Below are 18,184 nucleotides of genomic sequence, written 5' to 3'. Positions count from 1 at the left end.
TCGTCTAGAAGTATATATAGTATGTTGTTGTGTGGTTGTAGGGAAAAAAGACGATGACAAGTACAACAACCAAAGCCGGGTCGATCTTAATATTTTTTGTGGTCCTAAATGAGTTAGATGAATCTGACCCTATCTTATACGCAATATTCAAAGAATTCTTATTCATTTTTTAAACCCGGCTACATATTTTCTAATTTTTTTTTTCGAGAGACTGATTTATATAGTAATCAGAAAAATTCTAGTTGCACACATAATTAATCCCAAAAGTCCACAAAAAACTCACATGTTAAAGTTAATACATTTGATAATCATAACAATCAAATGACGATTTCTCAGAAAAATGACATGAAACTAAATTTTTCCATAATTAAATTTTTATTAAATGGATTATTATATAAAAGCTAGGGGGGGGGGGGGGGGGGGGGAGGGGGGGTTGAGATTCGAGAAAATAGAAAGCAAAGAGAATTGGACATCTGATTTGAATGAAGGGAATACAAAGATCTCTCTCCCCTCTGACTTCAATGGGGGTGAAGAGTCGCCGTTGCAGGTGACCTTTAAACAAATCTTCTTCTTCTCTTTCTTTTTTTCCTTCCATCACCACTATGGCAGTATAACTGTCGGACCACGACCAACACCTATCATCATCTCCTCTCATTTCTTCTATTTGTTTGTTTTTTTTCTCTTTCAGATTTGAAGAATGAAAAAAATTCTAACAGTTGGATTTGCTCCAACGACCAAGGGGACTGCCACATGACTGTGGAAGGCCCAACAGTCTCAGACTCTTCTTTCAGAGTCGATTGAAGGGGCTCAGTCCCAGGCGGTCAAATATTGGGCCTAAGCCACTTTAGGTTATGAGGTCGGGTACTGGGGTTTCTAACCGTTGGGGCAGTCCACCACCAAATAAAGAAAAAAAAATCAAGATTTGTTTCTATTGAGAGAGTGAGAGGAGAGACGAGAGAGGAGAGAAATCTTGGTTAGCAAAGACGACGGTGATCCTTCTGTGTGGATTTCTCTTTCATTTCCTCTCGTTCTCATGTCTCTCTCTCGGTATTGCACTATCGTGATCTCTCTCGGTATTTTATGACATCGGAAACCCTAAATTCTAGGGTTCAAACAAACGACTGGCAATCTTCAAGTCTATTCGACTCGAAATGAAGGGAACTCTGATTTATTTTTTGTTTGGATCTGGCCAATCCTTATACATTCGTGAGGGGAAATCGACTCAGTATTGAACTTCACAGTCTGATGGGTTATTTGTCGGTGTATCTTGCTGGTAATTGTTCTTTCCTTTCCTTTCCTTTCCTCCTAGACATCAAGTCTTTTCCTACTGTTTGGTTGCTAATTTTACTACGTAGTTCTTTTGACCCTAATGATTTGTGCAATTATTTAGTTGTAGTTTCTTTAATCAATCTCGAAATAACCCATGGGAGAGGAGACCTAAACCCTAAATCTGGTTTAGATTCTCTCTTACTAAGTTGGCTGTAAACCTAAAACCCAAATCTGTTTCAGAAAAAATTAAGGTTGGCAGTAGGCGATGTTGGAAACAACAGTTGATATTGTCGGAAGGGTATAACCTTTCAAGAATCCTTAGTCCCTATTGTTCTCAAAACGATAACTTTTACAAGTTCTGATCAATTGTGAGGGCATGCAACAATATATGCTTTGTTGAACAAGACGGGTGGCTGTGTAAGGGTATAACCTTTCGAGAATTCCTAGTTCTTAAAACGATAACTTTTACAAGTTCTGATCAATTGTGAGGGCATGCAACAAAATATGCTTTATTATCAATACGGATGGCTGTGTCTTTATACCCACTAAGATTAAATTCAAAGAGAAAGGAAAAACGTTGGCGGAACCTATAAAGGCGTGACTAGACAACCGTGGACTCAGTCTGCGACAGATAATTGTATAAACATTTTTCTATAATTTACTTATTATTTTTCAGTAATGTAATATATAGTATACTAGTTTGTAATTTTTATAAAGAGCTTCATACATCGTGGTATTTTGGAGGATAAAGGTCGGTATCGGTTTAATTACAAATACTCGTGGGCAGTTGGGTTACTTCTGTTGGTTATTCATACTACGATGTATGAAGATGCTTATTTTATTTTTTCTCTTCTATCATATTTTTTGACAAGTTTACAAAAGTTTTTTGTGGAAGTCTTCGCATATGTCGTTGTACAGTGTATACGATCTGCAATGCTGGCGGTCACTGATATGGCAGTAGGGATAAATGATGGCAGTGTATGCGGAGACTTACCCATTTGTTAAACTCCCCTTATCTTTTTTTTTTTCTTCTCTTACTTTCGTGATTTTAGTAATAATTTATAATTATAATAGTTTTGTGACTTTTGAATCTCCATACATCTAGGTGTAATACCAAATAATGTGGGTTCATTCGAGACGGAGTTGGAATGTTGACTATGAATTAGAATAAAAGTACTTGCTGGCAGTTGGTTTACTTCGTTATACTTTTACACCTCTGGTGTGTGGAGATTTTTTTTTTTGTTTTTGTTTTACTATGTCAAACGTATCTTCTACTTTTTTTTTCTTCTCTTACTTTCGTGATTTTAGTAATAATTTATAATTATAATAGTTTTGTGACTTTTGAATCTCCATACATCTAGGTGTAATACTAAATAATGTGGGTTCATTCGAGACGGAGTTGGAATGTTGACTATGAATTAGAATAAAAGTACTTGCTGGCAGTTGGTTTACTTCGTTATACTTTTACACCTGTGGTGTGTGGAGATTTTTTTTTTTTGTTTTTGTTTTACTATGTCAAACGTATCTTCTACTTTTTTTTCTTCTCTTACTTTCGTGATTTTAGTAATAATTTATAATAGTTTTGTGACTTTTGAATCTCCATACATCTAGGTGTAATACCAAATAATGTGGGTTCATTCGAGACGGAGTTGGAATGTTGACTATGAATTAGAATACAAGTACTTGCTGGCAGTTGGTTTACTTCGTTATACTTTTACACCTGTGGTGTGTGGAGATTTTTTTTTTGTTTTTGTTTTACTATGTCAAACGTATCTTCTACTTTTTTTTCTTCTCTTACTTTCGTGATTTTAGTAATAATTTATAATAGTTTTGTGACTTTTGAATCTCCACACATCTAGGTGTAATACCAAATAATGTGGGTTCATTCGAGACGGAGTTGGAATGTTGACTATGAATTAGAATACAAGTACTTGCTGGCAGTTGGTTTACTTCGTTATACTTTTACACCTGTGGTGTGTGGAGATTTTTTTTTGTTTTTGTTTTACTATGTCAAACGTATCTTCTACTTTTTTTTTTCTTCTCTTACTTTCGTGATTTTAGTAATAATTTATAATAGTTTTGTGACTTTTGAATCTCCATACATCTAGGTGTGATACCAAATAATGTGGGTTCATTCGAGATGGAGTTGGAATGTTGACTATGAATTAGAATACAAGTACTTGCTGGCAGTTGGTTTACTTCGTTATACTTCTACACCTGTGGTGTGTGGAGATTTTTTTTTTTTGTTTTTCTTTTACTATGTCAAACATATCTTCTACTATTTTCCATTAAATATTTGATATTTGTGATTTTATTGTCTTTTGATATCACATTTTACCACCAACAATTCTGCATTTTATTCAAGATTATGGTTGGCATTGGATTATTTACAAAGGCTGGTTGGCACTTGGTCGTCAAATATGGTTATAACTTACACCGGTGATGTCAGAAAATGCTTATTATATCATTTTTAATATTAAGACAAGTCTCTTCATACACACCTTGTTACTATTATACGTGGTTTTGTTCGAAAATATGATACACAATATACGACCAGATCACGGTCTGATGCCAAAGTATGTGGGTTTATGTTTGACACAAAGGTATAAGTATCCTTTAGATTGCAAATGATGGATGGAAGTTGGTATACGTATACCTTTGTGCGGCTATACACTTATACCTGCGATGTGTGGAGATGCTTATCTTATTTTTTCTCTTCTATCATATTTTTGTAATAATATTTCAAAAGGTTTTAGTGTAGCTCTCCTCACATGTCGTTGTGCAGTGATACAACCATGATACATGGGATTACCTCGAGATAATATTGTTCATAATATTGGTGGTCAATGGTATAACACTGAGGTACCAAGTAATGTGGGTTTAATGATGGCAGTGAGATCCATTCTAGTGTGCGCAAGGAAATACTTCAATTAGTTGTGACACTAATTTATTGTGTCATATGGGGAGAGTTACCTATTTTTTATACTTAGATTTTTTTTCTCCTTCCTTTTGACATCACATTGTTCCTTTAACATTGCTGGGTTTTACTCGAGACTAAGGTTGGGGCAGTTGGCTTGCATTTTTGGTTATGCATGTGATGTTCAAAGATGCTTATTTTATTTTCTACTAAATATTTCATAACAGTTTTCTAAGTTTTGTAATTGTAAGTGTCTCTATACATCAACTTATGAAACCAAACAATGTGGGTTCATTCGAGATGGTGTTGAAACAGACTACAAATCAGAATACGAGTAATGGCTGGCAGTTGGTTTACTGTTATGGTTATATTTTGGTGTATGGAGATGCATATTTTATTTTATTCTTCTTTCCCAATTTTGTGAAGGTTCAGTGTAAGTCTCTGCATATGTCGCTGTACAGTGTATACAACCCTGATACAAGGGATTTTTTTGAGATTGTAGAATCGGTGGTTAATGATAAAACGGCGGGGGTACCAAGTAATGTGGGATTACTGATGGCAATGCGATATATTCTAGTTTGCTCAAGAATGCTTTAATTAGCCGTGACACTGATTTGCTGTGTTATGTGCAGAGACTTACCTATGTGTTGAACTTTTTTTTTTTTCTCTTCTCTTTGTTTTGTGATTTTAGCAAGTTTCCTTTGACATCACACATTACTAACAGTTGTCGGTTTTACTCGAGAATAAGGTCGCCACTGGTTTATTGCAAATAATAAGTGACAATTGGTTTACCTTTTTTGGTTATCTGTGATGTTCGAGGATGCTTATATTATTTTCTTGTCGTAAGTTATAATGTTTTTGAATTTTTTTGTGAGTATCTCCAAACGTCAAGGTATGATACCAAAGATTCATTCGAGATGGAGTCGAAACAGACTAGAAGTTAAAATACATGTAACGGTTGGCAGCTGGGTTACTTTTGTGGTTGTACTTATACACCTTTTGTGGGAATATCAAGAACAGTGATCAAGGAGCTAATGCTTCTGGTAGTCATGAGCAATCTGTTAGGGTTTCTTCAAACTCTTTTGGGGAAAATCATAATTTGGGTGATAACAGGCCTCGTGTGAGTATGGATTGGGCCAAGTTGTTCTCCAAGAAGGTGATTCCTTGTAGGAAGCCTTTGGTGTTTAAAAATCTGGAGCTGCTTGAAGGCCAAGAAGTTGTAAATATTACTTCTTCTGAATTTGTAGATGATTGTTGTGCTTGTGAGATGTTGGTAATTTGATTGGAGTAAGTTGCCATATCAGGTTATTCGAAATCAGTTGCTCAAGCTCTGGAAATTAAGTGGCTTTGGAGCTGGAGGCTGGGGGGCTGGGAATCAAGAACCTTAAGTTGATGAATGATGCGTTACTCATTAAGTGGCTTTGAAGATTTGCCCAAGAGAGAACCTCTCTTTGGAGGACCATAATTATGGAGAAGTTTGGATGTCATAGCGGAGGATGGAGACAAGCCAGTAGCAAAGCTTCATTCGGGTGTGGTCTTTGGAAGGGTATAACAGCTCGAGAAAAGAAATTTGTGCAAATCACTAAGTGGAAGTTGGGGGATGGCAAGTGTATTAACTTTTGGGAAGACGAGTGGTGTCTCCCGATACCTCTTAAAGAGAGATTTCCAGCCATATACTTTATCTCGTCTTCTCAAAAGGATTCAGCCTTTAATCACTTAAACTGGTCTTTAGGAGCTTGGGAGATCAGGACGAGAAGGAACCTTAATGATTGGGAAATCCCAATCTTTGCTAACCTCCTAGGGGTTCTTGATCAGTTTGTGCCATCGGTAGGCAAGGAGGACTCAAGGGTGTGGGCTAAGGAAGGGGACGAGGCCTTATCGGTTAAAAACTGTTATGCCAGACTTAACCTCAGCCCAGATCCGTCGATCGATCAGTTTGATTTCAGCTCCTTGTGGTCAAGTCATATCCCTCCTAGAGCGAGCTTCTTGATGTGGGCAGCAGTCCAGGGGAAGATTCCAACAGTGGACAACCTCAAGAAGCGTGGATGGGTCCTACCTAATAGATGTGGCAGGTGTAAAGAGAATGAAGAATCAGTGTCTCACCTTTTGATTCACTGTTCGGAGACTGTGAAGATTTGGAACTTTTTTCTTCAATCTATTGGGGTGAGTTGGAGCCTTCCAGCCTCACTAGATCAGCTCATCTCTCAATGGAGGAAGGCTCCAGTGAGGAAACCTAAGAGAGGTCTATGGAACCTTGTCCCTTCGGCTATATGTTGGTGTATATGGAAGGCTAGAAACGAAGAAATTTTTAGGGATTCCATCCCTGCCTTCAAGGTAGCGGAGGAAGATGTCTTGGGTGTATCTTATTTGGAGTATTTGGCATGACAGGAATAGTAAAATCTTTAAGGAAAAGAACCTGAATTCATTGGTTGACATTGAAGATGTCAAGGGTGTCATCTATTCCTGGATCAGGAGAATTGGAAAATTTAAGAATGTATCTTATTTGGATGTAGTAGTTAACTGGGAGGCTTGGATGTCGTGAAATATCATCCTAAGTCTCCCTATCCTATGTACATAGCTATTCTATTTCAATAATATATTCATTCTAAGTTTTCAAAAAAAAGATGTCTTGGGTGTTCTTTTTCATTGGAGTAGGTCCCTCGGATGGACCAGGTCTTTTTCGTATTTTGATTTTGTGTCGAATTGGGGGGGCATCTTAAGTATGTAATTGATTAAGTTCCCCCTCTTCTTCCCCCTTGTATAGTCCCTTGTATTCTTTTTCTCCCATATTAATTCAAAATTTTCAAAAAAAAAGCTCTGGAAATTAAAGGGGGAGGTTTCTTTAACTATCCATGGTGAAGCCGTGTTCATCATCAAAACTGAGTTAGATGAAGATAAAGAATTCATTTTGCAGCATGAGCCTATCTCCATTGCTAGCAGACTCTTTGTTGTTAGGTCTTGGAGACCATACATTGAAAATGAGGTAACTAACTTTAATTCTTTCCCTATGTGGGTAAAATTGTTTAATATACCTATGCATTTCTGGAATGAAAATGGATTGAGCTATATAGCTAGCAGTATTGGAACACCTTTGTTTCTTGATGACCAAACAGCAACTAAGTCTAGGCTATCCTATGCTAGAGTTTGTATTGAGATAAGTATGGAGAAAGAACTACCACCCTCTATTTCTGTGTTTGTTGATGGTGTGTCTAAGTTTGTGGTTAATATTGAATATAGCTGGAAATCTAAATTTTGTACCTTCTGTAAAATCCTAGGTCATACTACTAAGAATTGTTCACTTCAAAATGGTCCTAAGATTAGACAAGAATGGGTGCCTAAGAGTACCACTCAGAAAAACGGGTAAAGTGGCTTCTACTGTAGAGAATGAGGGATGGACTGAGGTTTCAAGGATATGGAAGGGCAGGCAAAATACTGCAGTGGGTCAGAATAGAAAGACTGATAGTCCAATTACATCTGATGCACTATTGGGAATAATAAATTTGCTAGTCCTATTAATGAAGATGTTGGTATAGAGGCTGATGACCATACAGTGATTAGACAAGTAGCTGTGGTCTCTGATGGACATACTATTGGCAAAAGAGTTGTGGTTGATCTTAATATATCTAATCACCAAATGGTTTTGAATACAGGGCCTGGCCTGAAGGATACTAATAAGACATCTGTGGATGCCTCTGAAGGTGGCAGTGGTGATCTATCTGTGGATCAGAAGGCTGCTAGCAAGATGAGTATGTTGGAGTGTTTTGTGACAGCAAATCAACAGGGAGCTTTAGCAGGTATTATCACTGACCCACCTGTTACATTTGTTAGCAGTAGTAGGCCATCAAAGAGTATGAAACCTATTATAAACGGTAGCAATGGATAATTTTGGATGTTGGAACATCAATGGGTTGAATGACTCCCTTGAAATAAAAGTCTTAGTTTTTAAGGATTGCTTGAAACGCATGTGCATATTAACAATAAGGACAAAATAAAGAAAAAACTTTACCTTCTTGGCAATATGTTACTAACCATATATCTGATCAAAATGGGGGAGTCTGGATTCTTTGGGATTCTGGTGTACTTGATGTGCATCTAATTGATAGGACCAGCCAATGTATAACAGTGTCCATCACTTTAAGAGATGTAGATCTTTTGTTTGCAGTTGTGTATATGCTTTTACTGATACGGTGGCTAGAAGAAGTCTATGGAGTGATCTCTGTAGAATAGCAGCCTCAGTAACACTTCCTTGGTTAATCTGCGGTGATTTTAATACTGTGCTTGAAGCTTAAGAAAAAGTAGGTGGAGCAATGGTGACTCCTAGTGATGTGGTTGATTTTAGGGAGTTTGTACAATCTATTCAGGCATTTGATTGCCCTTATACTGGAAATTACTTCACTTGGAGTAATAAACAGCTGGGTGATAAACCTATTATGGAAAAATTGAATAGAGTCCTAGTCAATAGTGAATGGATTGCTCTTTTCCTACTGCTAAGGCTGAATTTCTCAACTCCCTTACTTCAGATCACTCTCCCATGGTTATCTCATTATATGAAGGTGAAGAGACCGGGCCTAAACCTTTTAAAATTTTCAACTGTTGGACTGAAAAGGAAGGTTTTTTGGACTTAGTTAAAGAAGCTTGGGATATCCAAGTCACTGGTACTCCCGTAGTCCCATGTACAGATTGATATGCAAACTTGAGAGGGTTAGAGCTGCTCCGATTGCTCGGAAGAGGCAACATTTTCATAACTTTTTTGAACAGGTTTCAACTGCTTGACAGGAGTTGGAACAAGCTCAATCTTATATCCAATTGGACCCAATGAACAACGAATTCAGAAGGAAAGGAAAGCTGTAGAAGCATACTCTAAACTCTCAAGAATGGAAGAATCTATGCTTAGACTAAAGTCTGGAGTTCAATGGCTTCAAGAAGGAGATAGTAACTCAAAGTTCTTTCATCAATCTCTGAAAGAAAGGTTTGCTAGAAATAATATTTCTTTTTTATATAATGCAGCTGGTGATAAAGTTTCTAATACAAAAGATATTGCTCCAGAGTGTGTCGACTATTATCAGTCCATGTTTGGCAGTAAGCAGGCTGAGTTGCTTACTGCCAAAGTAACTAGAGAGGAAGTGCAACATGCTCTCTCAACCATTGGTTCTGATAAGGCACCAGCGCCTGATGGTTTCTCAGCCTGTTTTTTTCAAATTTTGCTGGAATGTGGTAGGAGATGATGTGTTTGCAGCTGTGGCTAGGTTCTTTGCTTCAGGAAAGCTACTTGGTGAGATCAATTCTACTCTAGTTACTCTTACTCCTAAAACACCAAATGCTTCTAAAGTCGGTGAATTCAGACCTATTTCTTGCCTTAATGTCATCTATAAGTGTGTGACCAAGATTCTAGTTCTTATAACGAAGAATGTTTACTAGTTTGACTAATCCATGTCAATCTGCTTTCTTAGAGGGTAGGCTGATACAAGATAACATATTGCTGGCTCATGAACTTACTATAGGGCATCATAGAATCAATGGAACACCTAGATGTGCAGTAAAAATTGACATCCAAAAGGCATATGATACTGTAGAATGGTCTTCTCATGACTGTTATGAAGTTACTTAGTTTTCCTGAAAAATTTACCCAATGGGTTTTCTCATGTATTTTATCGGCTAGATTTCTATTTTAGTGAATGGGAGCTCTTATTGATATATTCATGCTAAGAGAGGTTTGAGACAAGGTTGTCCCATGTCTCCTTACCTTTTTGTTGTTATTATGGAAGTTCTAAATCTTCTCTTGTTACAAGGGAAGGTAAATTTCATCTTCATCCCAAGTGCCATAATCCAGTGATCACTCATGACTCACCTAAGCTTTGCAGATGATTTGTTTGTCTTTATGCAAGGGAATATAGCACTTTGCAAAACAATTTTGTCACCGTTCGGAAGAGGAGGAGAGAGAAGCTCTGACACAGGCAACTTTTCCGACGACCGCCGGACATACACTAACCTAAAGACTCGCAGCCAAACCGTTCCACCGCTAACGCCATTGCACTGAATCTAAGATTCTGGTATAGCGCCGCCCGGTTAACTGAGTGAGTCGATAGGCCGCCGTGTGTTGGGTTATAGTCGGAGAATAGGTGGTCCTCAGCTAAGGTCCGGCAGCAACTCCTACCCTGGAGATCGCAGGAAACCAGACCACCGCTACTGCCATTGCATAGAATCTTGGATTCTGGTATAGCGCCGTCTGGTGACCTGAGTCGTATCAAAAGGGGGTACCGTCTCACCGGCCTTAGTAACAGACAACCATGAACGGAAAAACTGTAAGAATAGAACAGAAACGTTATCTTCTCTCTCGGTCTAGGTATGGTAGATGGGGTTATCTGAGTTAGGCTTCTTCAGGGAATGGAATATTGATCTCCCTGGTCCGGGTATAGTTAGCTTATCTGCCTTCTTATCGGATATGGCTAAGGATAGAGAAAGGAATATTCAGGTTAGGAAGATGTCTAGATTCAGAGATGGCTCCTCCCTCTGGCTCTGGGAGAGCATGGTTAACAAGAAAGGGGAGTTCATTTGGGCGCACAGGGTAGGGGAAGGAAACAATAGCAAAAAATCGGTTTGTATCCCGATGGGGGCAAAAGCCAATGGGTGGAGAACTATGGCGGCGGAGTTAAAGACTTTGGTGGAGGCTGGCCTCCAGGCCAAGAAAGCGGCTCCGGGAAGTCTAGGGATGAAGGTTAATCCTTCTATCCCTTATTCTAAGATTCACCTGGGGACTAGGAAAGAATTAAACAAAGTGCCCATCAACAACAGATTTGACAACTTAGAGGATATCGAGGTGGAAGAGCAACAGTTGACGGCGGCAGCAGCCGGCGTGGTTAAGCATGCTCCAACGGATAGGAATATGAAAGGACGTCATAAGGAGCGGTCACATGCCTATAAAGCTCCAGACCAGCAAGGAGGTCAGTACCATTTCTCTCCCACTTCCAAAACTCCTCTTAACCCCTCGAAAGTTTCTGCTCCTTCTTCTTCTTACCCTCTAATGGCTTCGTCCGAGATTCACCTTGTGGACTGGTCTAAGACCATGGTTGTGTCTGTCGAATGTCATGATAGTATGTGGAAGGACGTGAAAGAGGTTGTCAGGAACATAATTGGCTCGTCGGACTTTGTTATACGTCCGTTTACCGACGAGGATGCTATCATCTGGTCCAAATCCTCCCTTGAGGTCTTGAAGGAAGTTAAATCTGTGCTACACCCTTTCGCTAGGGGTTCTATTTACTTCAGGCCTTGGACACCCGAGTGCAACTCGGTGATCATTACCCAGCAGTTGGTGGAGGTTCGTATGTACGGTATTCCGTTCAACCTTTGGAATGGAAGCATCTTCTCCGACCTGGTAGCAGACTTAGGAGAAGTCATTGAGATTGGGGAGGACACTCTGTTCTTGAAAAACCTCAAGTATGCCTCAGTGAATGTGGAAGTTAAGAATGGGGGCAAGCTGGCCGAACGGAAAGTTCTGTTAGTGGACGGAGTTGGATACAACATCGATTTCAAAACGATCACCATCTGTGAGAAGCACGAGAGCTTCAGGCCTCATAAGGAAACGGCGACGCTAACGGAAATCTCTCTGCCGGCGACTGGTCAAACACCTCTGGAAAAGAGGGTGGATAAAGACAAAGGCGACAAAGAAGGACGGCTGGTAGGTGGAAGCGGCAGCACAGTTGGTGGATCGGCAGACAATCAGCCTGAGCTGAATGCAGAGGAGACAGAACCTCCTTTTGTCAGGGATCCCAGGAAAGGTAAAGCACAGGAGGGGATGATCACCCAACTCGACCCAGATGATATTTCAAATAAGTTGGTGGGAATGAAGGAAATGATTGGGATTGAGATTCGTCAAGAGATGGTCAAAGCTATGACTGACCTGGTCAATAGTGCTAACAAATGGGCCAAAGGAATCACGTACGTCAAGAAGCGTAAAGGAGTGCCCCATTCGTCTCCTAAGTCAAGGGAAGGGCCAAAGAAGAAAGTGGTGCGCAAATCCTCCGGAGTCAAACCAGGAAGTAGGGGTGTCGACCCTAAAGCCGAGCCACAAGCGGAAGGGTCTGCTAAAAAGTTCGTTCACATGAATGAAGAAGAACGGATGGAGCATCTCCTTCAAACCGGAGCTAAGTTGGGTTTCTCAGGAGGGGAAGAATATGAAAGGGTGATCCACATCCTTCAGGAAGAAAACATAGAGGTGGGTGGTACAGTCAAAGATACCATCGAGGACGATGAAGCCATGGTAGTGGAACCGCTATCGGTCATCGCCCCACCATCAGGTCAAGAAATGGAGTGCAAAGCCATTGTGCCGTATGTTAGCTCTGCAGACAAGGAACCAGCTGTGAACCCAAGCAGGAGCAAAAGCAAGAAGAAAAAGGTTAGAGGTGCGATGAAGAAAGTTCAGTGGGGTTCAGTTGATAGTAAGAAGAAGTCCAAGAAGGCCAAGAAACCCTCAGGTTCAGGGAATGAAGGTGATCAATGCCTCTGAACATTCTTAGTTGGAATGTTAGGGGCCTGGGAAAGCCTGGAAAGAAGCTAGCAGTTCGTAGTTTAGTTAGGAAGTTTAATGTTTCGTTGTTATGTATTCAGGAAACAAAAGTTAGTGAATTTCAGCCTTCTTTAGTTCGTAGTTTGTGGGGGTCCAATGGCTGTGGGTGGGATGGGATTCCCTCTGAGGGTGCCTCAGGGGGTATTTTGTGTTTATGGGATCCACTTGCCTTGTCAGTATGTGATGTTCTGAAAGGCAAGTATAGCATTTCTATTTTGTTTAAGAATCTTAATGATAATTTTGAATGGGTTTTTACCGGTGTTTATGGACCTTGTGCTAATCCTTTGAGAATGGAAATGTGGATCGAGTTGGACTTAGTGGCAGCAACTTGGGAGAAACCCTGGTGCGTAGGAGGTGACTTCAATGTGATTAGATTCTTACATGAAAAGAAAGGTAACTCCACTGTGTCTCATGCTATGAGAGATTTTGCAGAGTGGGTTGACCGTAATGCTATGCTAGATCTGCCCAAACAAGGCCTGGAGTTCACTTGGACGAATAATCAGGAATCACCTACGTTGTGTGTGCTTGATAGGTTCCTGGTAAATTGGAGTTGGGAGGAAAAGTTCCCTGGTGTCGAGCAAATTGTTTTGCCTAGACCCACTTCAGACCACACTCCCCTTCTGCTTCGAGCGGAGATAGATCCGGCTAATCCCCCACCCTTTAGGATGGAGGAGGTATGGATGTTGGATAAGGACTTCAAGGATAACATAGAGAGGTGGTGGCAGGAGGGCCCTCTTGGTAATTCAGCTGGTCACACCCTCTGGTCCAAACTCCAATACTTGAAAGATAAACTTAAGGTTTGGTCGAGAGAAAAGTTCCGATGCTTTGCTAAGGACTTCAATGAACTGCAGAATGGGATAAAGGACTTAGAGTTTAAAGAGGAGAGCCAAGGCTTAACTACTAGCGAATTCAATTCCAAGAGCCTGCTGAAGGCTAGCTTAGACAAGCTTCTCAGTCTCGAAGAGATCAGCCTAAGGCAAAAATCTAGGTCTCAGTGGTTGAAGGCCGGGGACAGGAATACAACATACTTTCATAAGATCTTAAACTGCAGGAAAAGACAGAACAGAATTAGTGTTATTATGAAAGAGGAGGTAGCCATTACAGAGGAGGAGGAGATCAGTAGGGAGGCTGTATCCTATTTCAGTAATTTGTATGAGGAACCTTGGTTGTGGCGTCCAGGATTGGATAATATGCACCTTCCCTCCTTGTCTGATGTAGAAGCGGGTACGTTGGAAGCAGATATATCAGAGGAGGAAGTGTTGTGTGCACTCAAGGATCTAGCAAAGGATAAGGCTCCGGGGCCGGATGGCTTTCCTATATCCTTCTTTGTGAGAACCTGGGATACTATTAAAGCTGTATTGATGGATATGATTAGTGAATTTGTAGCAGGAGCTCAGTTCCATGGGAGGCTAAATCGCACTTTTATAGTCCTTATCCCCAAGACTCATCATAGCTCTAGCTTCAGGGAGTTCAGACCAATCAGCTTGGTGGGAGGAGCCTACAAGATAGTGGCTAAAGTCCTGGCCACTCGGTTATCTAGACTGATGGGAAGCTTGATATCACCCTTCCAAGGAGCGTTTGTAAGTGGCAGACAAATCCTGGATGGGGTCTTGATAGCTAATGAATTGATAGACTCCAGGAGGAAAGAAGGTATCAATGGGCTAGTAGTGAAGGCTGATCTGGAGAAGGCCTATGATAGAATTAGCTGGGATTTCCTATACAAGACTATGGAATGTATGGGTTTTGGCTATAAATGGAGAAGTTGGATCTACTCTTGCATTTCGACTGCAACATTTTCAGTCTTGATAAATGGAAGACCCTCACAGGTCTTCCAAAGCTCCAGAGGAATTAGACAGGGGGATCCCCTATCCCCTCTCCTGTTCCTACTAGTGGCTGAAGTTCTTAGTCAGTGCCTACAGGAAGCGGGGAGAAGAGGTTGGATTAAGGGTTTTGCTGCGGTTAATGGAGGAGACAGGATCAACCATCTCCAATTTGCGGATGATACACTATTTTTCATAGAGGAGGATGGGAATCAGTTAAGGATACTTAGAGACATCCTCATTTGGTATGAAATCTCATCAGGCCTTAAGGTTAACATGCTGAAATCATATATTTATAGTGTTACCAAAGTGGGTGATTACAATATGAACCATGAGATGATTAAGGAATTTGGATGCCAGGTAGGCTGCCTACCTACATCGTATCTTGGGCTGCCCCTGGGAGAAAGTTATAAGTCCAAGAAGCTGTGGGATCCTGTTATTGAAAGGGTCAACAGGAGGCTAGCTGCATGGAAAGGTCACACTCTATCCAAAGGTGGCAAGATAACTCTATTAAAGTCAGTACTTCAAGCCCTACCAACGTATTACCTATCTCTTTTCTCAATATCGAAAGGGGTCCTCAAGAGCATCGAGCAGAAAATGTGCTCTTTCTTCTGGAACAACAATTCGAATCAGAAAAGCTTACATTGGATGAAGTGGAAGCAACTTTCCACTAGCAGAAGCAAAGGTGGCATGGGGGTCAAAAACTTAGCCCACATGAATCAAGCTCTCCTTACCAAATGGTTGTGGAGGATGGACCAAGAAAAGGACCAACTTTGGCAAAAGGTTATATGTAGTAAGTATGGCAAGAGCCATAAGGATTGGTCACATAAGTGCAAGAGACCAGCCTATGGGTGTGGAGTCTGGAAAGGCATAACAACCAATGTGGGAAAGTATCACAACATCACTAAGTGGAGGCTGGGTAATGGGTCCAAGATTGAGTTTTGGAAGGATTTGTGGCTGGGGACAGAAACTCTACAAAACACATTCCCTAGCATCTATAGGTTGGCTTTGAATCCAAAAGCAACTGTGGCAGAGGTGTCCAACAACAATAACAGGGAATGGGACATAATAGTTAGAAGAAATCTGAATGATTGGGAACTCCAACAGTACATTCAACTATTACAAATCTTGCAAGATGTCAGTTGGGGGGAAGGATCGGATGTAAGAGTGTGGCGTGACGAGGACAAAGACCCATTATCTGTTTCGAACTGTTATAAGAGACTGGACAGTGATGTTAGCCTGCTCGAGCCCTGTGTCTCAAACTATGCTTGGCTAAAAGCTTTACCCCCCAGGGTTGGTTTCTTCATGTGGGCTATCTTGCTGCGCAAAATACCCACGGTGGATGCACTGAAAAGAAGAGGATTTCAAATACCTAATAGATGTGTCCTATGTAAGACAGAGGAAGAATCGTTGGAACACTTGTTCTTGCACTGCAAGGTGGCTTCCAACTTGTGGAGCTTCTTCATCCAGTCCATGGCTGGGCAATGGTGCATACCTAACTCTATAAATCATATGGTCACCCAATGGGACGGGCTCTACAAGAAAAAACATAGAAGGGAGGTGTGGCAGCTAGTCCCTGCTGCAATCATATGGAGTATATGGAATGACAGGAATAACAAGATTTTTAAAGAGAAGAACCTTAATTCTTCAGTGGACATTGAAGATGTAAAGGGCACAATATTTGCTTGGATTAGGAGAATAGATAAGTTTAAAAATGTATCCTACTATGATATAGTAGTGCAATGGGATACATGGATGATGTGAGACATTGCCCATTGTATCCCTCCTATCTGTAAATAGTTTTTTCCCCTATATATTCAATCTAATTTTCAAAAAAACAAATGCAAGGGAATATAGAGTCTGCAACAGCTTTGGCAGATGTTCTTGAAATGCTTACATGACCGCAAGTTGCCTAGTAATGTGGGATAATGCACAATATATTCTCAGCTCATCTGGCAATACTTTGCCGTAATGACTAGCAAATGGTCATACGCGTGATGCTCCAAGATTCATGTTTAATAATTATGGTTGGCAGGCACCCTTGTTTAATCAAAGTCTGAAGATTTAAGCCAAGCTCGGAGATTCATTTTTTTTCACTAAGGAAGGAATATATTGGAATTCTACTGACATTTAGTTTTCTGGTTTTCTGTTTGGGAAGGAACTCAGACAACCTTATTATTCTACTATTACCAGGTACTTGTTTAATTGTCTCATATGTTTTATTGAAAGATCTATATGTTGGTTTTAGTTTTTAGGTCTTTCAAATTATCCTGCAAATAATAAAAAAGAAACACAATCATGAGTTTTCTGCTAAGCCTAAACTATAGTACTTTGTTCGAGATGGTTAGTCATTGATATGCACATAAAAGAACGTTTTTGGCATAATCGTTAAATTTTAAGCATGTCTTGTAGCAACTCACTGGTTTCGAATATTTCGCTGAAATGAGAAATTTGGTGAAGCAGACTTTTCACCATCTAGAGTTATAAGAAGGGTAAATGAATTAAAACTATTTATAGTAGAAAATATAATTACCATGATATGATAACAGTTAAAAAAACTAGGATACGAAAAGTTTATTGTGGCTAATCTGATGCTTAACATGGCCTCGGTACAGACCCAAAAGCTCTTGTGCTGACTGTCGAGTTACTATTCTTTTCTGACTGCTAGCAACACTGTATTCGTGGGCCTGAGTTGTAAAATAGGAAACACATAGTGGCTAGAACGCTCAAGCGTTGCTCATGAGGCTTTTGAGTCTTGGGAAGCTACATGATCTTGGGTCCATTCAAAGGAACCATTTATGAACTATGAAAACTGAATTGAAGTAGGTCAACTTACCTACCTTACAGACTGCCTTTGGGTCCTTTTGAAGGAATACTTAGTTTCGGGTGTCAATTAAATTAGTCAAGTTTACTTAGTGGAATAGACTCGCATATGTTCTCATGAGATGCATTGTAAGGATCTATATGTTGTAAACGTTGTTGAGGCCCTAAAATATTCTTGAAATTAAGAAAATGAGATAATAAGTTTTAGGTTGTGAACAAGGCCCTAAGATTAAGACATGCATATAAATATGATCATGGCGCAATTTTATTTTATTTTTAAATTTTTTGCATTACTGATTACTCTTTGGGTGACACCAATGGATTACAATCTATATTTGAAGCAAGCCCTTCACGTATAAGCAGTCTCAGACAATTGTTATGTTATGCTTTAAGCTCTGGAGTTCATTTTTTTGGAAACCGATACACCAACACAGTCCAAAAAAGTTAATGACAAAGTTAGGGGTGGTTCGGGGCAAATTATTGTGGAAAAGCTTTGCAGGTACAATATCAAATCTTTACCCATTTGACACTATGTTATTGGTACTTTTTCGTTAAGCATTTAATGTTATTCAGCTAGTTATGTTATATATATATATATATATATATATATATATATATATTGTTCACTCCCTCAACTAATTTCTTATATTCGTCGTTACTTCAAAATTTTGTTACTTTGTGGAACTGGTTGGAGTCGCTGAGATGCAAATTAAGAAAAGTTGCGGTAAGATAGAGTAATAATATTTATCTAATCCTTTGATAAGGGCCAAGGATCAACGAGGCTGACCTTTT

General features: G+C 39.9%; 1 protein-coding gene across 8 annotated transcripts; it reads left to right on the top strand.

Moving 5' to 3' along the window:
- The first annotated feature begins 926 nt into the window (after window positions 1-926).
- Window positions 927-17,921, top strand: LOC147544886 (uncharacterized). 8 transcript variants are annotated; one of them, XR_015223611.1, is made up of 6 exons: window positions 927-7,169; window positions 7,837-7,980; window positions 8,945-9,155; window positions 9,233-10,079; window positions 16,427-16,762; window positions 17,734-17,921. XR_015223611.1 is itself a non-coding variant. In XM_086636062.1 (4 exons), the coding sequence occupies exons 1-4, from the start codon at window positions 1,246-1,248 to the stop codon at window positions 9,267-9,269; spliced, it is 420 nt and encodes a 139-aa protein (XP_086492188.1). In that variant the 5' UTR covers window positions 927-1,245; the 3' UTR covers window positions 9,270-10,074. The 8 variants fall into 8 exon arrangements, 4 of the variants coding, with proteins under 4 accessions (XP_086492188.1, XP_086492186.1, XP_086492185.1 ...); XR_015223612.1 differs by having other exon boundaries at window positions 927-1,273; window positions 8,963-9,155; window positions 16,427-17,921; XR_015223609.1 differs by having other exon boundaries at window positions 16,427-17,921.
- The last annotated feature ends 263 nt before the right edge of the window (window positions 17,922-18,184 follow it).

The sequence above is a fragment of the Eschscholzia californica genome, unplaced genomic scaffold, assembly GCF_041429995.1.
Source record: "Eschscholzia californica isolate CP2 unplaced genomic scaffold, dmEscCali1.0.p SCAF_4, whole genome shotgun sequence".
Lineage (NCBI taxonomy): Eukaryota > Viridiplantae > Streptophyta > Magnoliopsida > Ranunculales > Papaveraceae > Eschscholzia > Eschscholzia californica.
Note: the sequence above shows the minus strand (reverse complement) of the source record. Positions and strands in the feature narration are given on the sequence as shown.